General features: G+C 42.4%; 1 protein-coding gene across 1 annotated transcript; it reads left to right on the plus strand.

Annotated features, from left to right (window-relative positions):
- On the plus strand, positions 1-26848 carry LOC111974531 (phosphatidate cytidylyltransferase 2). The gene is made up of 13 exons (XM_024002283.2): positions 1-242; positions 3196-3338; positions 3808-3904; positions 4536-4633; positions 5139-5278; positions 6459-6517; positions 14725-14807; positions 16933-17020; positions 17194-17262; positions 17354-17506; positions 18116-18235; positions 18510-18613; positions 20354-26848. Exons 1-13 carry the CDS (start codon positions 177-179, stop codon positions 20475-20477), a joined length of 1344 nt encoding a protein of 447 aa, XP_023858051.1. The 5' UTR covers positions 1-176; the 3' UTR covers positions 20478-26848.
- The last annotated feature ends 964 nt before the right edge of the window (positions 26849-27812 follow it).

Below are 27812 nucleotides of genomic sequence, written 5' to 3' on the forward strand. Positions count from 1 at the left end.
ACGACTTTGTGGGAGGGGCAACGCAGTGAGAGGAACGTGCATCATCTGGGGCAAAGGATAATTTCTGTCGAACCAAACGGTTATATTTGTTATTTAGCAAGCTAGCAAAGGTTGTAAAATAGCTAGCAAGCTGTAACATACACTCCTCTGTAGTAGCTTGGACAAGAGTTGCACAAATGACAGAGCTACGGCACCGCGGAAAGACGGAAAACGACCTACAACATCAACAATCCGAAGACAAGGTACGGAGTGTTTATGGACTACCGTTTGGACAGACCCGCTAGTTAGCTAGCCAAGGGAAGAGAAACATCCGCTACATGCACATGATGCAGGGAGACCTTTCCACACATTATGATAGAGGCTATAAGTAATTATAGTAAATGTTTTAGCTAGTTAACTATATCTAGTGTAAAAGGGAAGTTAGCTAGTTGACCAGCCACGTCTGCAATTAATAAACATTTGCGCTAGTTTGCTATCAAAACATAGATAAAATGCTAACTAGGTAGCTAACAACATGCTATGGATGCTGATTTGCTGCTAACATTAGTTCTGGCATGAAAGGCACTCGTTTACTTCAGTGGTTAGCTGTTTAGCTATCTTATCTAACGTTAACGTTTGCTTGTGTTGCCAGGTCAAAGAGGGCAGCTAAAGTTAGGTAGCTAGCTATGTATTCAATTGATTAAATCGAGGATCGTTCCATGTCATTTCAGCAGGCCATAACACCCACCATCTCAGATTGTTCTGAAATCGTTTCTGTAGTTAGAAACCAGTATGATTAGTATTCACGCAATATTATTTTGTTTAAATATAATTTGATCTCTGAGAACAATGCACTTGATCAAATTATATTTGAACAAAATAATATTGAAGGAATGATAATCTTATCTGTCTCTATCAACAGAAACAATTTCAGAACAAAGAACAATCTGAGATGGTGGGTGCCATCCTCTTTCTTGTGCGTTTTGAGGTGGAACAACCTTCAATTTAGTCATAAACTGCCTAGTTTTTCCAATGTATGGGTTGGATTTCAACTCATAAGTTATAGGCTGAAATGAAAAGGCCAAACAACTCTGCAGGAAGGACAACCCACATACACATTTGTAGCCACATACAAATAGACTTCCACAACTTAGCTAGTGTGCACCAACAAACTAACATGGTCCAAGCACACCAAGACAGTCGTGAAGAGGGCACGACAAAACCTATTCACCCCCAGGAGCGAAAAGATTTGCCGTGGGTCCTCAGATCCTCAAAAGGTTCTACAGCTGCACCATCGAGAGTATCCTGACTGGTTGCATCACTACCTGGTATGGAAACTGCTTGGCCTCTGACCGCAAGGCACTAGAGGGTTGTGTGTACGGCCCGGTACATCACTGGGGCCAAGCTTCCTGCCATCCAAGACCTCTATACCAGGCGGTGTCAGAGGAAGGCCCTAAAATGATCAGACTCCAGCCACCCAAGTTATAGACTGTTCTCTCTGCTACCGTATGTCAAGCGGTACCGGAGTGCCAAGTCTAGGTCCAAGAGGCAGCTTCTACCCCAAAGCCATAAGACTCATGAACATCTAATCAAATGGCTACCCAGACTATTTGCATTGCCCCCCCTTTTTTACGCTGCTGCTACTCTCTGTTATTATCTATGCATATGTCACTTTAATAACTCTACCCATATGTGTACATATTACCTCAGTTACCTCTACTAACCGGTGCCCCCGCACATTGACTCTGTACCAGTACCCCCTGTATATAGCCTCTTTATTGTTATTTTACTGCTGCTCTTTAATATTTGTTTTATTTTTTATATATATTTTTTTAAACTCCATTGTTGGTTAAGGGCTTGTAAGTAAGCATTTCACTGTAAGGTCTACACCTGTTGTATTTGGCGCACGTGACAAATAAAATCTTATTTGATACCAGTTGTGGGCTCTTTTGAAGAAAGAAACACAGTTATATGTTAAAGTCAAGGGTCTTCATAAGTTCTAATAAAAATAGACAGTGCCCAGCTGCTTTGGTGTGTATTGCCTGTTCTCTAATTCAACACAGTTCCACTGTGGGGCTTTATTAGATTTTCAGTTTCCCTCCACTTAGCCTTGCATTCCTGCTTCAGTAGAATGTATTCCTGGGTTGCTAGGCATAGGGCCTTGCATTGTGGCTTTTGATCAGTAATTGACATTACCCCCAATTTGGGTTTGACTGCTGAAGAGAAGGATAGTGTTAACAACTGTCAGGCAGGCCCCGTGCAGCTGTGTTGTGCTAGTGGTATGGTGCTGTGCTGTCTATGGTTCGGTTTAGAGTCATATGTCACTGTAGGAGTTCCCTGACAGCAGATGCAACTTTCCATGGAAAACAAGTTGTCTGTCATCTGCACCCTCAATTTTTTTGTTGTTGAAACCGTATGAGCCATGGTGAGCCAAATTGAGAAGAGTAGGCCTAGGCGTGCATGATTGGCAGGAGTCAAAAGACTAGGTAGAAATAGCATAGGCCTACATTACTTAACATGGTTGAATAAATATTTTGCTTCTGATGTGAAACGGGAAAGAGTGTAGTGGTACTCTACACAGGAAACATGAAAATGGCCTCTTCAGTAGCAGGCGTGTTGTTTATGTGAAAGGAGGGGCTATTTTTAACCAAGTCATCCTGACTGACATGATATGGTCACCATGGAAACCAGCGAGCCTGGAGGATCCATCAGCTTGATGGCTAATGCTGTGTGTGTGTGTGTGTGTTTGCAACCAATATAGAAATAGTGTAGGCTAATAACTATCTGTTGTGTTATTTGGAGGTTAGACAACAGTGTAACTTTGGTAGCGCCCGGGGGGGCAGAGGAGAGCGACAACGAGGACTTTACAGTCTAGTGTCTGCTGTCTCCTGATAACACATTTGGTGGCTGTTGCCATGGAAAAGTAGAGGGTCATCCGGATTAATGCAGTTTCACGACAAAAGCTCTCAGAGCATCAAGGGGCAGACAGACACTGTGTAATATATTGATTACTCTGTCGCTATCAGACCTACATTTATCATGCAGAATATCCTAACACCAAATCAGGAAAGCTCTACAAGCTTGCTTGCAATGTTTTTATTCATTGACAAAAAAAATAGACCTAGAAAGGAAGTGGGAGAGCATTCCTCATAGGTAGCTAGCTGTGCTTATTTAAATTGTCTGACTCACTCTCTCCCCATCTCTGTCTGTCTCTAGGGATCTGAGAATGAGGGGAAAGCGGAGAAGGATGGGGCGTCTGACAGTGAGAGCAAGCCTGATACAGGGCACCCGGGGGTGCCTGTCCCTGCTGATGACACCCCCGAGGTCCTCAACAAAGCCCTGTCTGGACTGTCCTCACGGTAACCACTAACAAAATAACAGATTTCTATTTACTATCTTCTCATGGTAATCCCAACATCCAGTTTTGGAATTGTTTAGAACAAGGGAAAGATCATAGTTTCACAACACACGATATCTGCGTCCCACAGGGTTTGGGTTAAAAGTAGTGCCACTATATAGGGAATAGGGTGCCATTTGGGACAAAACAAGCCTATTGTATTTTTTCTTTGTACTGTCTTCTGTTTGGTCCTCCTTCCTAACAACATCCTGCTGTTCAGTCATGGATAATTGAATGCTTATGAAGCAGCACCTGATATACTAGAACTATTGATCTGTGTCGGCCTATATTGACATTCTTTAGGAATCTGTTGGCCAGCAAATATTTTGTGCAACTGATATGGATGCTTATTGTTCCCCTCTTCATTTCACTGTGTTCATTTCACAATCTATTAAACACCGCATGCGGGTATTAACTGTGTGTGTTCTCAGATGGAAGAACTGGTGGGTGCGAGGGATCCTGACTCTGGCCATGATCTCCTTCTTCTTCTTCATCATCTACCTGGGCCCCATGGTGCTCATGTTGATTGTGAGTACTCCTCCTCCCTCCCCTAAGCCTCCTGTCAGTCCAGTTTGTTAGCCGGTCCCAAATCGCTCCCTTGGCCCTAACCCCTCGCCGTTTCCAGATCAGTAGGTTCAGGATAGGTAAAAGCAGTGCATCGGTGGCGCTTCTACCATGTTGCTAACGCACCTTACAGAGCTGCAGAAACAAAGCGTTAGGAGAGGGTAAGGGATTTAATTGGATCTGTCTGTTTCTGTCTGTCCTTTAATAGTTTCAGGTTCAGAGTGTAGGTCAGTGGAAATAACATGCTTTTCTTTGCTCTGCTTTAATGCTCTGTTGGACTTGCTGGGAAGGAGAAAGCATGCGGCCACATCCAGACACTGCAGGAACTAAATCGAGAACACAAAAACTCTAAATGGTCATAGCACAAGACATGTCCAAATGTGTATGATTAAATTAAATGTTTTTGGGCGATGAGGAATCATACACAGACCAGATGCTGTTGTCAGAGCGATATCAAATGTGTGGTAGGGGAAGTCCATGTAGTTGATACCAAAGGGATGATACCAACACTCAGACAGTCATCGGCACACCTCAGTAATTTATTACAGACCTGTTGTATCTTTGCAGTAATATTGGATTATCTGTCTCTGCCCAGGTGCTGTGTGTGCAGATCAAATGCTTCCAAGAAATTATCCACATCGGTTACAGTGTGTACCACTCCTACCACCTGCCCTGGTTCAGAACGTTGAGCTGGTGAGACACACACACACACAGTTCTATGTCTGTGTTTAAGGTTACACTTCAACTAACCATTTGGCCACCCAAAATAATGAATTGCATGTTTTATTTCATTGCAGACTTCCTGAGATTTTTTGGTCTTGGTAATGTTTACCCACTTTACAGTGTTTATCTAGCTTATTAAACCAATCAGCAGATAGACTATATCATGTTAGTTAGCTGATCAAATTGAGTATATAGAGATGTAGTCTTTAACCAATGTAGTGGTGATGGTATTTGTAGTATGATCGCTCAGTGGTCTCCTGCCATTCACATTGCACTATGTTGGAAAAACCTGGTGAAAAGCTCTTAACATTATTGATGTAAATATTGAACCCACAAAGTCCCTTAATGGCTTCAGATACATGCAAAGTTCACCATTACACCAGACTTTTCTAGACTGGAGTGCATAATGCAGTTGATCTGTGTTGCAACAGTTCTGACCTCACCTTCCTCCTTCCCCTCCTCATCCTCCCCCCAGGTACTTCCTACTGTGTGTGAACTATTTCTTCTACGGAGAGACGGTGACGGACTACTTCTCTAATCTGGTGCAGAGGGAGGAGCCGTTGCGCATCCTTAGCAAATACCACCGCCTCATCTCCTTTGCCATGTACCTCACTGGTGAGGCTGTGGCTCAAGTTCTAACTAGCTTCCTTTCCTTGTGTTTTCCTTCCTGATCACTGATCTGGCCAGGCAGGATATATGGAAATCGATCTAGTGCTTTCAGGGAGTATTGAGTGAGACGGGAGGGTGTTGCTTTTAGTGTTGCTTTAGTCACTGTTGAAGCTTCTGCAATTTCTATCAGTTTTTACCTGACTACGGGTTTGGTACAAGTTTTAAAAATGGTTAGTTTCAGACGGCAGATCCACTGTGCTTCACTTGCTCCTCCCGCTTTCACTCAGTCAGTGCAGCAGTATGGCAGTTAATGGCAGGAGGATGTGGTAAAGGCAGGCAGCACTTGACTCGCTAACGGCTGTTTCTGACTGCATGATCACACCTCGACTCCGTGCCTCAAGGTGAAAGGAGAGGAAAGTAAATACCCACCCCTCCTTCGTTCACTTCTCCCTTTGGGTACATTTAAAAACCAGGCCAGGTAGTTTACTGTAGAAATGCTGTCAGGAAAAGGCTTTTACGGTAATCGGGCCATCTCCCCAGTGTCAGATAATATAGAATGAGCTCACAGGGTCAACTAGTTCTATAAAGACACTCACAGAACACTGTGTGCTTTGTTCTAGCCTGGCCCCAGATCTGTTTGTGACGTGGCTGCCACAATGACCATGGAAGTTGGCAAGACGGCACAAACGGATCTGGGACCAGGCTAGCTTTGTCCTTCTCTGATGAAGCACATCTAACGAAATAATGTGAATTGAATGGATGTCTTGCCATCCAATATTCAGATGTCCAAGTTGTCCTAACTGGATTATGGTCACATTGGCTTGATCTAATTTGTTTGATTCAGTAAAAGCCTCTTACTCAGAAGGCTGTCTTCTTACTCTGCTTTGGGGAAGAATAGAATTCTTGGAACTGTAAGAAATGAAMAGTTCGATGCTGCACATTCACGTGATTGTCTTTTTATCTGCAACTGACTTTGGCAGGCGTTTTAACCTCGGAACCCAGAACCAAATTGGCATTTATGCGTCACTGAAGATTGCGTTTGTGATTGAACATGGCTAGGAAGATTTACAAGGTTGCAGTTACCGGTCCTCAGTTTGAAAGCAAAGAATGACAATAACCACAAAAAAAAGGCTGACCCCATAATGCTTTGTTGACTTGTTTCCTCTCTTATTTGTGTTTTTTGCAGGTTTCTGCATGTTTGTGCTGAGCCTGGTGAAGAAACACTATCGCCTGCAGTTCTACATGGTGAGTGTTTGTGTGCATGTGTTGCGTAGTGTATTGGGCATAGTGTTTGTGTGTTCTGTATTATATGAGCCTTCTTCCTCTTGGCTACTATTACGTTATTGATGTGTCCCGGCCTAAAATCGTGTAAGCCCTCCAACAGTGTTCTGGGTCCATTCCAGGACATAAGGCCAGGGCCTCATCCACAGCAGTGGTTCTTCTCTCCACCACATTCCTGCTTTCAACTTACTCTTGAAAGTTGTAATGGCAGAATGCACAAGGTTCCCCAATGCTGTAATGGGGGCCTGAGGGGAAAAAGTTTGGGAACCCCAGATCTACAGTAACTTCAGAAAGTATTCATACCCCTTGACTTTCTCCACATTTTATTGTTACAACCTGAATTTAAAATGGATTCAATGTATGACAATTTTTTTACCCTATAATGTCAAAGTGGAATTATGTTTTTGACATTTTTACTAATTTAAAATGAAAATCTGAAATATCTTGAGTTAATAAGTGTTCAACCCTTTTGTTATGTCAGGCCAAAATAAGTCCAAGACAAAAAATATTCTTACCAATTTATTTTAGGATAAGGCCTGTTTTTTTGTTGGAAGCCAGAAGGAGGCTAGTATCAGCTACATTTATTCCTATACTAGACTATGGTGATATTTTATATATAATTGCTTTTGCTCAGTGTTTGAGATCAATTGGCACCCTTTACCATGGAGCATTGAGATTTATTTTAAACTGTAAAACCATTACGCACCACTGCACTTTATATACCAGGGTTGGCTGGCCTTCTCTAGTCACTCGTAGGATCAGTCAATGGTGTACTTTTATTTACAAAGCCATTTTGGGTTTACTACCATTTTATTTGGGCCTTTTTATTCTCCAGAAATGTGATGGTACTCTCTTTGTTCTCAGGACTTTATTCTGCTAACTGTTCCAAATGTCCGAACTGAGTTTGGTAAAAGGGCTTTTATGTACTCAGCGCCATCGGTTTGGAGCACCACAAAATACTTTCAAACTGGAATAACTTGTCCTGATTGGTGTTTTTAAATAGTTGAAGGTTTTTGAGGCTGATTCCTTGACCTGTCAATATTTTTAATTGTTTTATGACTTTGTTATACTCCTGTGATTTCTATAGTTTTTGTTAGATTACATGTAGTTTTTCATGTTGTCTGTCTAATTGTCTAATTGTGCAATGACTTGGTGCTGTCTATCTTGGCCAGGACACTCTTGAAAAAGAGATTTCAAATCTCAATGTGCCCTTCCTGGTTAAATAAAGGTAGAATAAAACAAGTCACACAAGTTGGATGGACTCTGATGATATATGGAGAAAGGTTGGAAACAGACATTGAATATCCCTTTGAGCATGGTAAAGTTATTCATTATACTTTGGATAGGGTATCAATACACCCAGTTACTGCAAAGGTACCGGCGTACTTCTAACTCAGTTGCCGGAGAGGAAGGAAGCCACTCATGAATTTCACCATGAGGCCAATGGTGACAATTGATATCCAATTGGTAGTCAGTCTTGTCCCTTCGCTGCAACTCCACTACGTACTCGGTAGAGAGCCATGCGTCCTCCGAAACACGACCCTGCCAAGCCGCACTGCTTCTTGACACACTGCTCGCTTAACCCGGAAGCCAGCCATACCAACGTGTCAGAGGAAATACCGTCCAGCTGGCGACCAAAGTCAGCTTGCATGCGCCTGGTCCGCCACGAGTTGCTAGAGCGCGATGGGACAAGGAAATCCTGGCCGGCCAAATCCTCCCCTAACCCAGACGTCACTGGGCCAATTGTGCGCCGCCTCATGGGTCTCCCGGTCACGGCCGGCTGTGACAGCATGGGATTGAACCCGGGTGCCTTAGACTTCTGCGCTACTCGGGAGGCGGCAAATGGAGACTCTTAAACAGTTAGAGTTAAATGGCTGTGATAGGAGAGCAGAGGATGGATSAACAACATTGTAGTTACGCCACAATACTAACCTAATTGACAGAGTGAAAAGAAGGAAGCCTGTACAGAATACAAATATTCCAAAACATGCTTCCTGTTTGCAACAAGGCACTAAAGTAATACTGCAAAAAATGTGGCAAAGCAATTCACTTTTTGTCCTGAATACAAAGTGTTATGTTCGGTGGAAATCCAATACAACACATTACTGAGTACCATCATATCTTCATATTTTCAAGCATAGTGGTGGCTGCATCATGTTAAGGGTATGCTTGCAATCATTAAGGACTGGGAAATGGGAAACTGAATGGTGCTAATCACAGACCGAGTTAGATTTTCAAGCAGAGTTAAGTCAAAACTATGGCAAGACTTGAAAAATTGTTATCTAGCAATGATCAACAACCAATTTGACAGAGCTTGAAGAATTTTGATCAGCAAATGTTTCACAATCCAGGTGTTGAAATCTCTTAGACTTACCCAGAAAGACTCACAGCTGTAATTGCTGCCAAAAGTGATTATAACATGTATTGAGTCAGGGGGTTGAATACTTATCTAGTCAAGATTATATTAGTGTTTTATTTTTCAATGTTAGTATTTTTCTTCCACTTAGACATTTGTTTTTTGTGTAAATCGTTGACAAAGAATGACCATTAAATCAATTTGAATCCCACTTCGTAACACAACAAAATTAGGGAAAAAAGGTGTGTGAATACTTTCTGAAGGCACTTTATCTGCTGTCTTTGTCTCACACACACGCATAGCTAGAAGCTTTGTGTTCTGGGCTCTGGCTTGACCATGTAAGGCAGTGACAGAGCTGAGCGCTGCAAGGAAACACCGTGCATTCGGAAAGTATTCAGACCCCTTGACTTTTTCCACATTTTGTTACGTTACAGCCTTATTCTAAATTGATTAAATTGTTTTTTCCCCTCATTAATCTACACACACTACCCTATAATGACAAAGCAAAACCAGTTATTTTTTAGAAATGTTTGCAAATGTATATTAAAAAATAACTATCACATTTACACAAGTATTCAGACCCTTTACTGAGTACTTTGTTGAAGCACCTTTGGCAGCGATTACAGCCTCGAGTCTTCTTGGGTATGACGCCACAAGCTTGGCACACCTGTATTTGGAGAGTTTCTCACATTCTTCTCTGCAAATCCTCTCAAGCTCTGCATGTATTCCGAGACTCGGTTAGCTTTTAACAGCTAGGACCGCTATTTCTTGTCCCAGTATTCCGCTTAACGAAGGTTGAAGCCTGCTTGACAGATGCTAAGCTGCTAGCCATCAAGCTAACGAAGTTGGTACCAAATTAGTTTTTCAGTGGAGCCCTTTTTGTCTGGAGAAATAAATTACCGGTTTCTAGAGCTGTAGGATCTGTATCTACTACGCTTTGTTTCGGGACAATCTGGATCACTCATAGTTCCAATGTGGCAATTGTTTCCTTACTGAGGATTATAGGCTTGAGGTTGCTTCCTTGATCATGCAGTTCGCCAGCCTTCGTAAGAAACTGGAGAAAACGCAGAGTGGAATGTGTACATTTTCTAAGCCGGTGGCTGGATGGCATTCACGCTTGTTGGATGCCTTGTTTGTCGTTATCTGACTTGCCGGTGTTGCCCGGACCTCCCCATTCAGTTGAAGGAGCACAGCAAGAGGAGCAAGGCAATTAACGATGGTCACATGTCACAAGCCGTGGAAGTCGAAGACAGCGGCCTCCCGCAAAGCAGTCTAAACTCCCAAAGGGAGGCCCAGAGTGGATTCAAACAAGGAATAGTTTCGCCGTCCTGGAGCCTGAGCTTCCTGCACTTTCGTCGCTTCGGGTGTCTGCGGCCATAGTGCCGCCTACTACGATTTCGAAGTCGACGTCGGCAACCTTCAGCCCTGCTCTGGATCGAGCGGGGCTTCTCCATCTGTCAGATGCCTGCAACGGGCTCACGTTATCCTGCCTCTCGCCCATCCATAAAGGGTTCTCCGAATCCTGTGAAGCGTGGGAGTGGGCAGATTTCCCCGTCCTTCTCGCCAGCTGTTATTTTTGGGGAGCTCCATGGTAAGAAATGTGACCGCTCCTGGTGCAAAAACAATGTCCTATCCCGGAGCTCGAGTAAATGACATTACTAAGCTGCTCCTGAATGTACTACGTCAGGACATAGAATCGATTTCCATCGTAGTCCATGTGGGTTTCTAATGACATTATAAACGGCAGCTCTGAACAGTTGAAACTGGATTTTAAAGAGCTGATTGACTCTCTGCTAGACACTAACAAAAGACCCATCATATCTGGCCCTGTGCCCCTTCTGAATCGTGGCATTGAATGCTTTAGCAGGATTCTTTCTCCTCACAACTGGCTACGTGATTATTGCAGCTCAGTGGGTGTAACCTCTGACAATTTCGATACCTTTTGGAAACAAAACACGTTTTTATAAGGAGGATGGGATCCACCAAAATCATTTAGGTTCCTTAATCCTTTCACCGCATTATAAGGCTGCATTGAGACAATGACTTATCAATGACCCCAGCTCAGCAAATCCCTACCATTGTGACGCAGAATTGCCATAATGCTTCAGCAAATGTACATTACACCAGGGGCGTTGGTAGATCCAATGTAACTAACCTAATTTATGTCCCTCTAACTGCCCTGAAAGTCTCTGCTGATCCTACAGCTATTGTATGCTGTAATCATGTGCCTATGAACCAGAAATGTGCTTGAAAGCGGTATCCAGATCCATTGGCTGTAGTGATCATAATATAGTAGCAATATCTAGGAAAACCAACGTTTGTAAGGCTGGGCCTAATATAGTGTATAAGATGTCGTACAATAAGTTTTGTAGTGACTCCTATGTTGATTTAAATATTTGTTGGTCCGTGGTGTGTAATGAGCAAACAGACGCTGCACTTGACCCATTTATGAAATTGTTTATTCCAGTAACTAATAAGCATGCACCCATTTAAGAAAATGACTGTGAAAACTGTTAGATCCCCTTGGATTGATGAAGTATTGAACATTTGTATGGTTGAGAGGGAAGAGGCAAAAGGAATGGCAAATAAGTTTGGCTGCACAAAACAAATGGCAAGCAAATTGCGAAATCATGTGAGTAAAAAGAAGAAACTACACGATGAAACAAAGATAAATAACAAAGAATGATAGTGAAAAGCTTTGGAGCACCTTAAATTACATTTTGGAGAAAAAATGCAAACTCAGCTCTATCATTCATTGACTCACCTCATTCATCACAAAACCAACTGATATTGCCAACTACTTCAATTATTTTTTTCCATAGCCAAGATTAGCAAACATGCCAGCAACAAACACTGACACTACACATCCAAGTATATCTGAACAAATTATGAAAGGCAAGCATTGTAATTTAGAATTTCGTAAAGTTATTGTCTATCAACAATGACAAACCACCGGAGTCTGACAACTTGGATGGAAAATTACTGAGGCTAATAGCGGATGATATTGCAACTCCCATTTGCCATATTTTCAATTTAAGCCTACTTACTAGAAAGTGTGTGCCCCCAGACTTGGAGGGAAGCAAAAGTAATTTATTTCTAAAACTAAAAGCATTGTCCCAAATTGTATTTATTATTTACAAATCATTCACTAACTAAATCTTATAATAAATAATGTGGAAATTAAGCACGTTGAGGTGACTAAACTGCTTAGAAGTAACCCTGGATTGTGAACTGTCATGGTCAAAACATATTGATACAACAGTACCAAAAAGATGGGGAGAAGTCTGTCCGTAATAAAGCGCTGCTCTAACTTCTTAACAGCACTATCAACAAGGCAGGTCCTACAGGCCTAGTTTTGTCACACCTGAACAACTGTTCAGTTGTGTGGTCAGGTTCCACAAAAAGGGACTTAGGAAAATGTGCAATTAGTTCAGACCAAGGCAGCACGGCTGGCCCTTGGACGTACACAGTGATCTAATAATATGCATGTCAATCTCTCCTGGCTCAAAGTGGAGAGCTTGACTTCATCACTACTTGTATTTATGAGTGGTATTGACATGTTGAGTACACCGAGCTGTCTGTTTGAACTACTGGCGCTCAGCTCGGCTACCCATACATACCCCACAAGACATGCCACGAGGTCTCTTCAAGTAACTGATGCAAGCAGTAAAATTTAGATGAAAGATAAAAAATACACCTTATGGAACAGCGGGGACTGTGATTCCACACAAACATAGGAACAGACACATGCATACACTCACACGATAACATATGTGCTATACACACATGGATTTTGTACTGTAGATTAGTGGTGGAGTAGGTGCCTGCGGGGGAAATGGTGTGTTGGGAAATCTGTTCATGTATTGTAATGCTTTTAAAATTGTATAAACTGCCTAAATTTTGCTGAACCCCAGAAAGAGTAATGGGGATCCATAATAAATACAAATGTTGAATGGGGAGCGTCGCTGCATAGCTTTTTTCAGGTCATTCGGAGACTTGTCCCGAAGCCACTACTGTGTTGTCTTGCTGGGTGCTTAGTGTCGTTGTCCTGTTGGAAGGTAAACCTTTGCCCAAATCTGAGGTCCTGAGTGCTCTGGAGCAGGTTTTCATCAAGGATCTCTCTATACTTTGCTCCGTTCATCTTTCCCTTGATCCTGACTATTTTCCCAGGCCCTGCCACTGAAAAACATCCCAACATCATGATGTTGCCACCACCATGCTTCACCGTAGGGATGGTGCAAGTTTTCCTCCAGGTGTGACCTTTAGCATTTAGGACAAAGCGTTCAATCTTGGTTTCATCAAACCAGATAATCTTGTTTCTCATGGTCAGTCCTTTAGGTGCCTTTTTGGAGTGGCTTCCGTCTGGCCACTTTACCATAAAGCCCTGATTTGGTGGAGTGCTGCTGAGATTGTTGTCCTTCTAGAAGGTTTTCCCATCTCCACAGAGAAACTCTGGAGCTCTGTCAGTGACCATTGGGTTCTTTGTCACCTCCCTGACCAAGGCCCTTCTCCCTCGATTGCTCAGTTTGGCCGGACGGCCAGCTCTAGAAAGAGTCTTGGTGGTTCCAAACTTCTTCCATTTAAGAATGATGGAGAACACTGTGTTCTTGGACCTTCAATACTGCAGATTTGTTTTGCTACCCTTCCCCAAATCTGTGCCTCGACACAATCCTCTCTGAGCTCTACAGACAATTCCTTCGACCTGATGGCTTGGTTTTTGGTCTGACTTGCAATGTCAACTGTGGGACCTTCTATAGACCGGTGTGTGTGTGTGTGTGCCTTTCCAATTCATGTCCAATCAATTTAATTTACCACAGGTGGACTCCAATCAAGTTGCAGAGCTCAAATATGAGTTTCATAGCAAAGGGTCTGAATACCTATGTAAATAAGGTATTTTTTATACATTTGCAAACACTTCTAAACCTGTTTTCGCTTTGTCCTCGTGTGTAGATTGATGAGAAACTATTTATTTAATCAATTTTAGAATCAGGCTGAAACGTAACAAAATGTGGAAAAGGTTAAGGGGTCTGAATACTTTCCGAATGCACTGTACACTGCAGTAACACATCAATCAGTGAGAGGGAGTGAGCTCTAAACACTGCATCAAAGCTAATCTGCCACACACTGACTGGCCTGAGGACTTCGTCTACAGCGGTATTTAAATTTGACCCATTTTAATCAAATTTATTTATAAAGCCCTTTTTACATCAGCCAATGTCACAAAGTGCTGTACAGAAACCCAGCCTAAAACCTCAAACGGCAAGCAATGCAGCTGTAGAAGCACGGTGGCTAGGAAAAAATCCCTAGAAAGGCCGAAACCTATAGAGGAACCAGGCTCTGAGGGGTGGCCAGTCCTCTTCTGGCTGTGCGGGGTGGAGTTTATAACAGAACATGGCCAAGATGTTCAAACATTCATAGATGACCAGCAGGGTCAGATGAGGTCCGGAGTACTGCTGGTTTTCTATTCTACCTAATAATTAATTGCACCCGCCTGGTGTCCCAGGTCTAAATCAGACCCTCATTAACGGACAGGGGTGGGGTTTAAGCAGTGGAACTGGCTTCGAGGTCCAGATTTGAATGCGAGGGGTTCTAGGATATGTTTGTGTTGTTGCAAAGACCACAGAGCAATGATGACACACCTATCAGTAAGGATTGCTCTGCCAAATGCCATTCACGTCATTAACACTTTAGCCACATGTCTGTGTAATTTTCTTCCAACTTTTTGGTTCCTTGATATCACTTTTCTATAGAGATCCTATACTACACGATCTTAAGACAATATATATGTATGTAATTCTGTTTTTCTCCCTGCCAGTTTGGCTGGACTCACGTAACTCTGCTGATCGTTGTGACCCAGTCCCACCTCATCATCCACAACCTGTTTGAGGGAATGATCTGGTAAGGAATGTCCCTGTCTCTTTCTCTCTCACATGCACACACACAGCCCACAACACATAGCACATGACTATTGTAAACAGCAATGCTAGTCAGATCTCTGACCGCTAGTTGGTTTCCACTGTATGCGAGGGCAAATTCAGTCAGTGATTGTGTCCTAAATTGGCTATATAGGGACTAGGGTGTCATTTGGGACATACCCATTTGGGACATACATGGGAGTGTCTTCATTCAGCCCACTCTTTCCATTCTGTACAGTGGGAAGTAGAGGTCTTCACGGGCCCGTTCCCGAACAGACCTGGTCGAATCCAGACCCGGTCCAATCGGATCTGAGTGATGGAACAGCAGAAAATAAACGTTTTAAGCAATTTTATAGGGATAGCCCCCCCCCCCCCCCCCTTTTATTTTCTTCAATTTTTGCCTAAAATGACATACCTAAATCTAATTGCCTGTAGCTCAGGCCCTGAAGCAAGAATATGCATATTCTTGGAACCATTTGAAAGGAAACACATTGAAGTTTGTGGAAATGTGAATTGAATATAGGAGAATATAACACAATAGATCTGGTAGAAGAAAATACAAAGAAAACAACCTTTTTTTCCTACCACAATCTTTGAAATGCAACAGAAAGGTCCCAAATCTAGCCATCACTCTGGTTGTAATTCCGATGGTGTCCACAAGAGAGCATCAGTGTTGTGCCAAGTTTCAGACTGATAACTTGAAGTATGAGCAAGCTACATGACATTTAGTGTGAAGTCACCCAGGTACATTTTGGCAAATCGTGAAGGACACATTTTACATTTATAACTTGGACTAAGTTCAGCATTTGCAAAACACCCAGTTTTCATAACTTCATAACTCTCCATATTCTTGCAGTTTTTGTCCAAAAGGAAAATGCTTGCTGTCGCACAAGGTTTCTGTCGCATACTCCTGTAAAGCCCAGCTCATTGGCTATCTAGCTAGCTTTGTTTGACCCCGATTGGTGCTTATTTGACAAAGTTAGTCAATCAAGTGAAGACCGCCCGTGTCATCGGCGTGCCATGAAGGCGTTGCTCGCTGACCAAATTTGGTGTCCTATAGGATATACTACACTCCTAATGATATAGTGAAGTCTGGTTACGTTCTAGGATCTCTGAGGAATAAATACAAACGTAATTTGACTGGTTGAAACAACATTTAGGGTTAGATTTTCACAGATTCCTTCCTTTGCAAATTGAACGATTGTGCATGCTATATGGACCTTTTTAGGATATGAAAAAGGATTTTATCTAACAAAATGACACTTCATGTTATCTCTGGGACCCTTGATGATAAATCAGAGCAAGATTTCAGAATGTAAGTACACATTTCACCTTCAGAGGTGAATTTATCAAACCTATCGCGGTGAAAAGTGTTTTGTTAGGAGCTCTCCTCAAACAATAGCATGGCATTTTTTCACAGTAATAGCTACTGTAAATTGGACAGTGCAGTTATATTAACAAGAATTGAAGCTTTCAGCCGATATAAGACACTTGTATGTACCGACATCTGTTGTTTCTCTAAAATGTGCGTTCATGACACACGGCGCTACATGATTTACAACTGTCCCGTTGACTGAACGCCTATCCATAAGAAGTTAAACGCTTTGTGATTGGACGGCAACACGCTCCTCGTGAAAAGCAATAGCAGCAGCATAAGTTATAACATTTCTCTACTGCAGCAGTCGCGTTCAGATCTATACGGTCAGTCCAGTTTACACATACCCGAGACCAGTGACAATCTGATCCAGATCCATGACATTTATTTAGAATTCTGGATCCGGACCCGCTCGGGTCCCACGTCAGTTCTCGGTTATTCGGGTACAGGTGGATCCGTGAAGACCTCTAGTGGGAGAACCGACTGCGGAGTGAAAAATACTATTAGCTGATGTAATTGTGACTGGCGCTACAACCATGTGATGGAAATAAGTGCATTAGGGAGTTAGGTTGGTCCACGGCAGGGGCTTGTTACAGAACATTCAGGGAAATTGACTGTGTAGAAGAGACCTGCTCTGTCTCTTGTAAATACTTGTCTGCTCTATGCACAACGTATCTATGTACGACACTCCATTGAATATGACCCAGTTGTTGATACCAGTTCCTCTGTCTAGGTTCATCGTGCCCATCTCCTGTGTGATCTGCAATGACATCATGGCCTACATGTTTGGCTTCTTCTTTGGACGTACTCCACTCATTAAGGTTAGCAAGACTGGCACTGTCAGTCACACAGCTATGGTCAACATCAACAGGCAACATAGCGATCCTATGAATATGTAATGTGTATGTTGCATCTTCCAAGGCTTGTGGCATTTTGCAAAAGGGATACCATTTGAACGCTCTTTAATACGTTAACGTGACTGTGTTCCGTGCAGCTGTCTCCTAAGAAAACCTGGGAGGGCTTCATTGGTGGATTCTTTTCGACTGTTTTGTTTGGGATCCTGGTAAGAAATTGCCATAACTATGTGCAGAAGTTTCTATTTAAATTCCCCTATTAGTCCTATTATCTTACTCCCTTTCTCCTCCTCTATCCAGTTGTCCTATGTGATGGCGGGCTACAGCTTCTTTGTGTGTCCGGTGGAGTTTAACAGCGACCATAATAGTTTCGAGGTGGACTGTGAACCCTCTGACCTGTTCCAGCTGCAGGACTATGCCCTGCCTGCCGCCCTCGAGTCCCTCACTGGATGGGTGAGTGATCTGTCCTCTCTCTGTCTGGTTGGCTGGTCTCTGCTTATGATCTCTGTCTGGTCTAAGTGGCCCCAGAGAGAACATTTTTACATTTTTTTTTTTAATTTTGTGCAATTCTACAAATGTTTGACATGGGGTGTAGAGAAAATGTTGCTGTTTTAAAGCTAGTTTGCTCCAATTATACACATTTTGCTATTGGGCGGAGAGAAGATTTGCAGTTTTTAATATGATATCTGAGTGAGACTGACTAACAAAATCAATGGGGGCCCCACAGGCTTTAATTTGACCTTGATTACTACGAGTCTAGCTGGCCGCTAGACTAATTTACCAATCTAAAAAATGTTAGCCGACATGGGCTGAGTGACTATCAGTGACCGACATAACAAGAGAGAAACTGTTTTGATACACATCCAAATTTTGAAATCACACCTGATGTATTCTACTATTCTAAGTTGAGACCCAGACTGAGTTCAAAAAAAAGAAATACATTGAATCGAAGGCCTTCAAAACAGTTCCCTGTCCTAAATCATGTCTCCTTATTTTTCCTATTTTTGTAGAAACTGTTTGACCATATGTGAGACCAGTTTAACGTCTCTCCTCTCTCTCCAGCCCACACTGCGCCTCTACCCATTCCAGATTCACAGCATCTCCCTGTCTGCCTTTGCCTCCCTCATGGGACCTTTCGGAGGCTTCTTTGCCAGCGGCTTTAAGAGGGCCTTCAAGATCAAGGTGACTGTCAGAACACCTCACCACAGTTGACTCACTAGAATTGAGTAGCCTTAGTTGGCCGTGCTCATGATCTATGCTTCCGGAACCACTTGGTTGTTTCACCTTAGTTTGTGATCCACTGCAGTTTCACGCAGGCTCTGCATTGACTTACTTTTGACTTTGTGTGAGCAAAGGGTCTCTGCAGTGCACCAGCTGTGTGTTATCTTGTCCTTTGCTCTGATGCCCTATTGCTCTGATGTCACCATGTTCGTCTGGCCTGTTGTTGTTATTCCAGGACTTTGCCAACACAATTCCCGGTCACGGTGGCATCATGGACCGCTTCGACTGCCAGTACCTCATGGCTACGTTCGTCAACGTCTACATCGCCAGCTTCATCAGGTAACTAGCTAGAACACCACAGGCTTATTAACTGCTTTGGCTGACAATGCTGATGTGTTAACAGGTGAAAGAATATATAATTATATTTAAGTAATACGGTGCGAGGGGATGTGGTATATGCTCCCCAAGAACACAGTGGCCTCCATTCTTAAATGGAAGAATTTGGAACCACCAAGACTCTTCTTAGAGCTGGCTGCCCGGCCAAACTGAGCAATCGGGGGAGAAGGACATTGGTCAGGGAGGTGACCAAGAACCCGATGGTCACTGACAGAGCTCCAGAGTTCCTCTGTGGAGATGGGAGAACCTTCCAGAAGGACAACCATCCCTGCTGCACTCCACCAATCAGGCCTTTATGGTAGTGGCCAGGCAGAACCCACTCCTCAGTAAAAGGCACCTGACAGCCCACTTGGAGTTTGCCAGAAGGCATGCGAAGCAAGATTCTCTGGTCTGTTGAAACCAAGATTGAACTCTTTGACCTGAATGCCAAGCGTCACGTCTGGAGGAAACATGACACCATCCCTACGATGAAGCGTGGTGGTGGCAGCATGTTGTGGGAATGTTTTTCAGCGGCAGGGATTGGGAAACTAGTCAGGTTTGAGAGAAAGATGAACAGAGCAAAGTACAGAGAGATCCTTGATGAAAACCTGCTCAGGACCTGAGACTGGAAGGTTCACCTTCTAACAGGACAACGACTCTAAGCACACAGCCAAGACAATGCAGGTGTAGCTTTGGGACAAGTCTCAATGTCCTTGAGGCCCAGTCAGGGCCCGGAATTGTAGCATCATACCCAAGACTCGAGGCTATAATCTCTGCCAAAGGTGCTTCAACAAAGTACTGAGTAAAGGGGCTGAATACTTATGTAAATGTGAAATTTCAGTTTATGGTTAATACATTTGCAAAAATGTATAACCTGTTTTTGCTTTGTCATTATGGGGGTAGAATTGTTTTATTTTTGAATTTGGCGTTAATGTAACAAAATGTGGAAAAAGTCAAGGAGTCTGCCATGTTTATCAAAAACCCCCGAGGTGCCTTATTGCTATTATAAACTGGTTACCATCATTTGAACTACTGGCGCACAGCTCGGACACCCATGCATACCCCACAAGACATGCCACAAGAGGTCTCTTCACAGTCCCCAAGTCCAGAACAGACTATGGAAGGTGCACAGTACTAAATAGAGCCATGACTACGTGGAACTCTATTCCACATCAAGTAACTCATGAAGCAGTAAAATTAGATTTAAAAAGAAAAAACAGATAAAAAAAAAAAAAAATAATAATTCTGGAACAGCGGGGACTGTGAAGTAACACAAACATAGGCACAGACACATACACATGGATTTTGTACTGTATATATGTGGTAGTGGTGAACTGGGGGCCTGATTGCACAGTCTGTGAATGTATTGTAATGTTTTTAAAATTGTATAAACTGCCTTAATTTTGCTGGACCCCAGAAAGAGTAGCTGCTGCCTTAATTTTTACTGTTGTATTTGTATTTATTAAAAGTTGTTATACCTGTGGTATATGGTCTGATATACCACAGCTGTCAACCAATCAGCATTCAGGGCTCCAGCCACCCAGTTTATGATTTGTAATTCTCTCCCAGTGGATCTGCTCTATTGTATAGAGACATGAGCTGCAGCCTCAACCAGTTTGACTAACCAGGCCTTTCTTGGTGACATCTTTGTGCTGTCAAAATATCGCCCTGTATGTGATCCGTTGTGTAATCTTCTGTCTCCAGGGGCCCTAACCCTGCCAAGGTGGTCCAGCAACTCCTAGCCCTGCGCCTGGACCAGCAGCTCCACATCTTCAACTCCCTTAAGACCCACCTGACAGAGAGGGGTCTGCTGGAGGAGGAAGCCTAGTGCCCCCACGGTCAGGCCCAGGGCTGGGTCACCCTACTGGTGCCAGCCCCCTGGCACCAGAAAGCCCTGGAGGTGTGGTGCTTGTGGGAGAAAATAACTCCAGCCTTTGGGTCATTCCATTTTGTGTGTGTACATTATGACAGTGTGTCCTCAGCTGTTTTCCTCCAGTGTTTCAGGTTGTCTGTGAGTTACTGTACCTGTTTATTTAGTCATGTCAGCCATATTATCTACAACAGAGTGATGCCACTTTGTGTACCACAATGAGGTCAAATGTACATTTCCACATGTATACAGGATATTCTATACCTTTAGTGTGTGTGAATATTTCTTGATACATATATATTTTTTGTGTTTTAATGCACTGCTCAACATACTCACACTGTATTGTCCTCATCCTGTCACCATGCCTGTTTTATTTGCTTCATTCATTGTAATAATTGTTTGTATTTATAGTATTGGTGGTTGAGTTTTTACATTGGCATCTTCCATTAAATCTGTGTTTTGTCTATGTGCATTTTACCCCGCAGAGATTCACTCTGCTATTGGCACATGTCATGCTGCATATGTGTGTTTCTCTCTGGTTCCCAAATGGCACTCTATTCCCTATACACTACACTACTTTTGAGCAGAGCCCTATTGGCCCCCCTGGTCAAAAGTAGTGCACTATAAAGGGTGTCATTGTAGCCACTCATGCTTCACCTGCAGTTTTGTTCACACCCAGCCAAATGGTGTATGTGGTGTCATGTGGGGGTAGACCCATTAGAGGAAGTGGACTGTCTAAATTAGGAACAAAACACCACTAGGGATTTGACCGGATTATTGCGTATGTCATTAGTGTTACGGAATGGAGGTCAAGCGTCAAACTGTTTCCTGCACAGCAATGGATGGAATACACGTTGTAAAATGACAAGGGAATAGTATAGGAAGACTAGTTGGTATTTCACAAAATAGTTGATTGCCATTTCTGATAGTTTACTACACAGTTGTCTGCCTTAATGTAAGAAGTTTTATGTAAAACGATTCTCCTTTTGGTGCGGGACTGATATGTTGGGGTTTTAGCGATGGTTATTTATTTGCCAATCAAGTTCCGTTATCAGAGATCAGTTCATGGTGGATGACAGCCACCAGAGGTGTTTTGAACTAAAATATAAGTGCAACAATTTCAAAGATTTTACTGAGTTACAGTTCATAGAAGGAAATCAGTCAGTTTAAATAAATTCATTAGGCCATAGTCTATGGGTTCCGCATGACTGGGGCTGGGTCGCAGCCATGGGAGGGCATACTGTAGGACCCACCCACTGGGGAGCCAGAGCCAGGCCTAGCCAATCAGAATGTGTTTTTCCACACAAAGACGATCCCACAGGTGGAGGTCCTGGGCTGGCGAGGTTACACGTGGTTGTGAGGCCGGTTGGATGTACTGCCAAATGATCTAAAACGATGTTGGAGGTGGCTTATGGTACAGAAATGAACCGTCAATTCTCTGCCAACTGCTCTGTTGGACATTCCTGCAGTCAGCATGCCAATTGCACACTCCTTCAAAACATGAGACATCTGTGGCATTGTGTTGTTTGACAAAACCACATTTTAGTGGCCTTTTATTGTCCCCGGTATAAGGTGCACCTGTGTAATGATCAGGCTGTTTAATCAGCTTCTTGATATCCCACACCTGTCAGGTGGATAAATAATCACTAACAGGGATGTGAACACATTTGTGCACAAAGTTTGAGAGAAATAAGCTTTTTGTGCGTATGGAACATGTCTGATATCTTTTATTTCAGCTCATGAAAAATGGGACCAACACTTTACATGTTGCGTTTTTGTTCAGTGTATATATACTGTGTCTCTTTCTCTCTATGTGCTCCATGTATTTCTGGCTCCGATGGCCACTGTTGAGGTTCTCATAGGAATGAGTCAGATGGGACACCGTCCATGTTATACATTAGCTTTTGTAATTGAAGAATAGTTACAAATGACCACCATACTTAAAAAATAAATTGTTTTAATCTTCTAAGAGGCAGACACACACTTGTTTTCAGCTGTTATAGAGTGTTGTATAGGAAGTGCCAGGATGGTGGAGTGAATGGATCATGCTGTGTACAGTTTCCAAAGCTATGGGACAGTAATGGAGTCACATAATCACTCTGCTAGCATTTCATGCTAACGATTTTTGCAATGCCAAGTCTGCTCCCTCTCAGACCACACTACCACAGCCTGATAGTACAAACACTGGCAGTGTGTCCCAAATGGCAGCCTATTCCCTTTATACTGTACTGCTTTTGACCAGAGCACTATGGGCCCTGGTCAAAAGTAGTGCACTATAAAGGGAATAGGGTGCCATTTGGGGTGCACACACAGGCTCACAGATAGTGCTCATGGTTACACACCCCTCCTGTGCGTCGAGAACAGTAGTAACACCTATTTCATAATAAATCTCACCAGGTGAACTAAGAATAGATTTTGTAAAGCTACAGTAAAGCTACAGATGCTGTTGATGTATGTCCTCCTTGATGCCATTGTGAGATCATCACCGAGGGACTTTTGTGGTCACATCAACATAAATGGTTAAACTCTTCTCCTTGGTTGTACCCGGTGTCAAGTGTTCATTTACAAGGACCAGTCTATAGACCAATCTGAGTGTGACATGACATGAATGGTGTTAGTGGGGAAACCAGGGCCTGTATTCTTTAAAGCTACAATATGTAACTTTTTGGGCGACCCAACCATATTCACATCGAAATGTGAGTTATAGGTCTGTAATTCTCATTGAAAGTAAGTCTAAGAAGCGGTAGATATGTTCTATCTAAGCTATTTCTAGCCTTTAAGATCATAGTGGATAACATTATATGAACAGTGAGGACAAGATCCTACAAGATCCCACTCCGACTCTGAGATGCTTTACGAATACGGCCCGAGGCTCATCTATATGAATATTAGGGGTTGATGTGTTTAATTAAATAGATGGGTGTGTTGCAGGCTGTGATTGACCCACATACAGATTACCTTTCACTCTGACTGATCACATAGGGCCCAATGCTGACTTACTGTATAATCGGTCGATCATTAATTGATTCCATATGTGTACAGTAACTCGGGATTGGGCCCATGTTGTAGACTGACACATTATTTTTGGGTAGCCTAGGTCGAATTTTATCAAGCCAAGCCTCATGCATCTTGAACTTGAACAATCACTAGCTACAAAGATATTGAAAAGGTACCTCTGTTTCTGTCAGTAAAATGTTTTATGTAGGATTGAGTCATAAGTAGCACATTTTATTCCGTGAATGTAACAGGAAAGCAATATCAAGTATAAATGTAGGCTGTGAAATGTCCGTGTAGGATCCTATACTTACAGGAAGGAGGGATAGTAGGGAATCCGGTGACTAAAAAGCCATAGAGGTATGTTTCGGATTGGGCAATCGTCTGCATTACTCTACACCTCCGCTGCCATTATGTCTCTGTGCTTCACATCCTCACCTTCCATCCCATCTGTCTCCACTGATATGGAACGCCCCTCGACAGAGGGAGACCTCTATACACTCCAAAAACCATGCAGCTCTACTCCTAGAAATGCCTACTTTAAACATGTTATATGTTATATGATTTTTTCCTATACATTTTTGTGATAATTATTTGATGTTATGTCAGTCTTCTCTACCTTTCCTGTTATTGTTATTCTGTGAATTGTATACTGTAGTGTACTGGTATTAAACTTACCTTTGTTTTTCTATATTATTATTATATCATCCAAATCCAGCTGTTTATAAATTATATTATCTATATTCTTCTGTTTTGTACATTTACATAACTCACACATTTAGCTAATGTTCAGAGAAATATTCAGGTAATATAGGACTAGAGGAGAGACTTTGTTCAAATACGCATGTCGCTATTTTCTCTCTTATTGCTGTGGTATCTGGTGCATTAGCTAGTCTTGTATTTTCTGATATTGTCTGTTGTCTGTCTATAGAAGCTCTTACTGAGTATGTGTTATCTGTGTGATGCGCTCAAGAGAGGGAACCTATTGCGATGTCTCATGATGTGTAGTTAAGGGAGGTATTAATAGAAGTAAAGTCGGAAGCCAACCAGTGAGAAGGGGGTACATTTCCCTTGGACTTCATTGGTGGTACAAACAGTACTGGGCCAGTACCATGTCTGTATTACAGATAGCTGCCACTAGAGTGAGCTAAAGGCTAAACTAGCTTTTCCTAATTGAGAGTCCTCCTTGATCTATTTTTTGAGCCTCTGCCAGTATTGCACTTAAAAGCAGTAAGGTTATTATTCCATCTGCATCACTGCTTTTCGATGCATTCCATCTCCTGAAGGTTGAAAGGAAACTACTTATAGGGGGAAATGGGCATCATTATTCCTCCTTAGCGACTTGCTCTTACATAAATGAGAATTTCCCTCAGCAATAGGTTAATCATAATATTGAGCATACCTATTTTCTGCAGCTCATGTAATTGGCTATCATTGTGCAATTCCCTATCACACAGTTCTATTTTAGTAGTGTATGACTCTTACCAAGCTAGCCAGGACATTATGGAATGTATGGATACAGTTGAAGTCGGAAGTTTACATACACCTCAGCCAAATACATTTAAACTCAGTTTTTCACAATTCCTGACATGTAATCCTAGTAAAAATTCCCTGTCTTAGGTCAGTTAGGATTACCACTTTATTTTAAGAATGTGAAATGTCAGAATAATAGTAGAGTGAATTATTTCTTTCTTTCATCACATTCCCAGTTGGTCAGAAGTTTACATACACTCAATTAGTATTTGGTAGCATTGCCTTTAAATTGTTTAATTTGAGTCAAACATTTCAGGTAGCCTTCCACAAGCTTCCCACAATAAGTTGGGTGAATTTTGGCCCATTCCTCCTGACAGAGCTGGTGTAACTGAGTCAGGTTTGTAGGCCTCCTTGCTCGCACACGCACAGTTCTGCCCACACATTTTCTATGGGATTGAGGTCAGGGCTTTGTGATGGCCACTCCAATACCTTGACTTTGCTGTCCTTAAGCCATTTTGCCACAACTTTGGAAGTATGCTTGGGTTCATTGCCCATTTGGAAGACCCATTTGCAACCAAGCTTTAACTTCCTGACTGATGTCTTGAGATGTTGCTTCAATATATCCACATAATTTTCCTCCCTCATGAAGCCATCTATTTTGTGAAGTGCCTCCTGCAGCAAAGCACCCCCACAACATGATGCTGCCACCCCCGTGCTTCACGTTTTGGATGGTGTTCTTCGGCTTGCAAGCCTCCCCCTTTTTCCTCCAAACATAACGATGGTCATTATGGCCAAACAGTTCTATTTTTGTTTCATCAGACCAGAGGACATTTCTCCAAAAAGCATGATCTTTGTCCCCATGTGCAGTTGCAAACAGTAGTCTGGCTTTTTTATGGTGGTTTTGGAGCAGTGGTTTCTTCCTTGCTGAGCGGCCTTTCAGGTTATGTCGATATAGGACTTTTACTGTGGATATAATACTTTTGTACCTGTTTCCTCCAGCATCTTCACAAGGTCATTTGCTGTTGTTCTGGGATTTATTTGCACTTTTTGCACCAAAGTACGTTCATCTCTAGGAGACAGAACGCGTCTCCTTCCTGAGCGGTATGACGGCTGCGTGGTCTCGTGGTGTTTATACTTGCGTACTATTGTTTGTACAGATGAAGGTGGCACCTTCAGACGTTTGGAAATTGCTCCCAAGAATGAACCAGACTTAGTTTTTTCTGAGGTCCTGGCTGATTTCTTTTGATTTTCCTATGATGTCAAGCAAAAAAAGCACTGAGTTTGAAGGTAGGCCTTGAAAAACATCCACAGGTACACCTCCAATTGACTCAAATGATGTCAATTAGCCTATCAGAAGCTTCTAAAGCCATGACATCATTTTCTGGAATTTTCCAAGCTGTTTAAAGGCACAGTCAACTTAGTGTATGTAAACTTCTGACCCACTGGAATTGTGATACAGTGAATTATAAGTTAAATAATCTGTCTGTAAACAATTATTGGAAAAATGACTTAGTAGATGTCCTAACCGACTTGCCAAAACTATAGTTTGTTAACAAGAAATTTGTGGAGTGGTTGAAAAACGAGTTTTAATGACTCCAACCTAAGTGTATGTAAACTTCCGACTTCAACTGTACCTGCTATGTTTTGCTGTTCACACATCGCATATAACCCTCCTGTGGGTATTGTTTCGCTTTTAGATATTGATATTTTATGATTTATATGTTTTGTTATTATTGTATATTGTGCAATGATTTGTGTTAAATTGTATTTGATTTAGGAAATCGTTTGAAGTTGTACATTCTTGATAATGCCAGAAAATGTGCTTTGCCTTTCAGTAAATACCCTGTTCATGTTAGATGGCATGATCTGTGTGCGTGTGTTCTTCCCTGTACCTCTGAACTTCCCTGTTTTCTTATCTGCTAACAGTTCCAGTTATTATTAGCCCTCTAGAGTCGATTGACGCATCGGTGCATCAATCTAAGTCACATAATAAAATAATCTCCCCATCAAAATCCGTCAGTTTATGCTAGAGATATCTGGGGGGGTTTTTCCCGTTGGATGCGTCTCAATCCACTGCATCCACCGATGTCACACTTCCGCATCAGTGATGAAAGGAGGCAGAGCTAGAGCAGTGTTTGTCAGACCATGAGACGTCCCGAAAAATATATTATTATCTACTACTATTATGACCACTCTATGGAAAGGGGAAACTCTCACGAACACGGTGACAGGTGTCACGGGACTCTTCTGAAGGTAACCGGTACCAGTTAAAAACATGATGAATCATGTGGTAACCAAAAAAGTGTTAAACAAATCAAAATATATTTTAGATTTGAGATTCTTCAAAGTAGCCACCCTTTGCCTTGATGACAGCTTTGCACACTCTTGACATTTTCTCAACCAGCTTCATGAGGTAGTGACCTGGAATGCATTTCAATTAACAGGTGTGCCTTGTTAAAATGTAATTTGTGGAATTTCTTTCCTTTATGCGTTTGAGCCAATCAGTTGTGATTTGACAAGGTAGGGGTGGTATACAGAAGATAGCCCTCTTTGGTACAAGACTAAGTCTATATTATGGCAAGAACAGCTCAAATAAGCAAAGAGAAACGATAGGTCAACATTACTTTAAGACATGAAGATCAATCAATGCGGAAAACTTTCTTCAAGTGCAGTCGCAAAAACCATCTAGCGCTATGAAACTGGCTCTCATGAGGACCACCACAAGAAACAAAGACCCAGAGTTACCTCTGCTGCAGAGGATAAGTTCATTAGAGTTACCAGGCTTAAAAATTGCAGTGCAAATAAATGCTTCACAGAGTTCAAGTA

This window comes from Salvelinus sp. IW2-2015, linkage group LG15 (assembly GCF_002910315.2).
Source record: "Salvelinus sp. IW2-2015 linkage group LG15, ASM291031v2, whole genome shotgun sequence".
NCBI lineage: Eukaryota > Metazoa > Chordata > Actinopteri > Salmoniformes > Salmonidae > Salvelinus > Salvelinus sp. IW2-2015.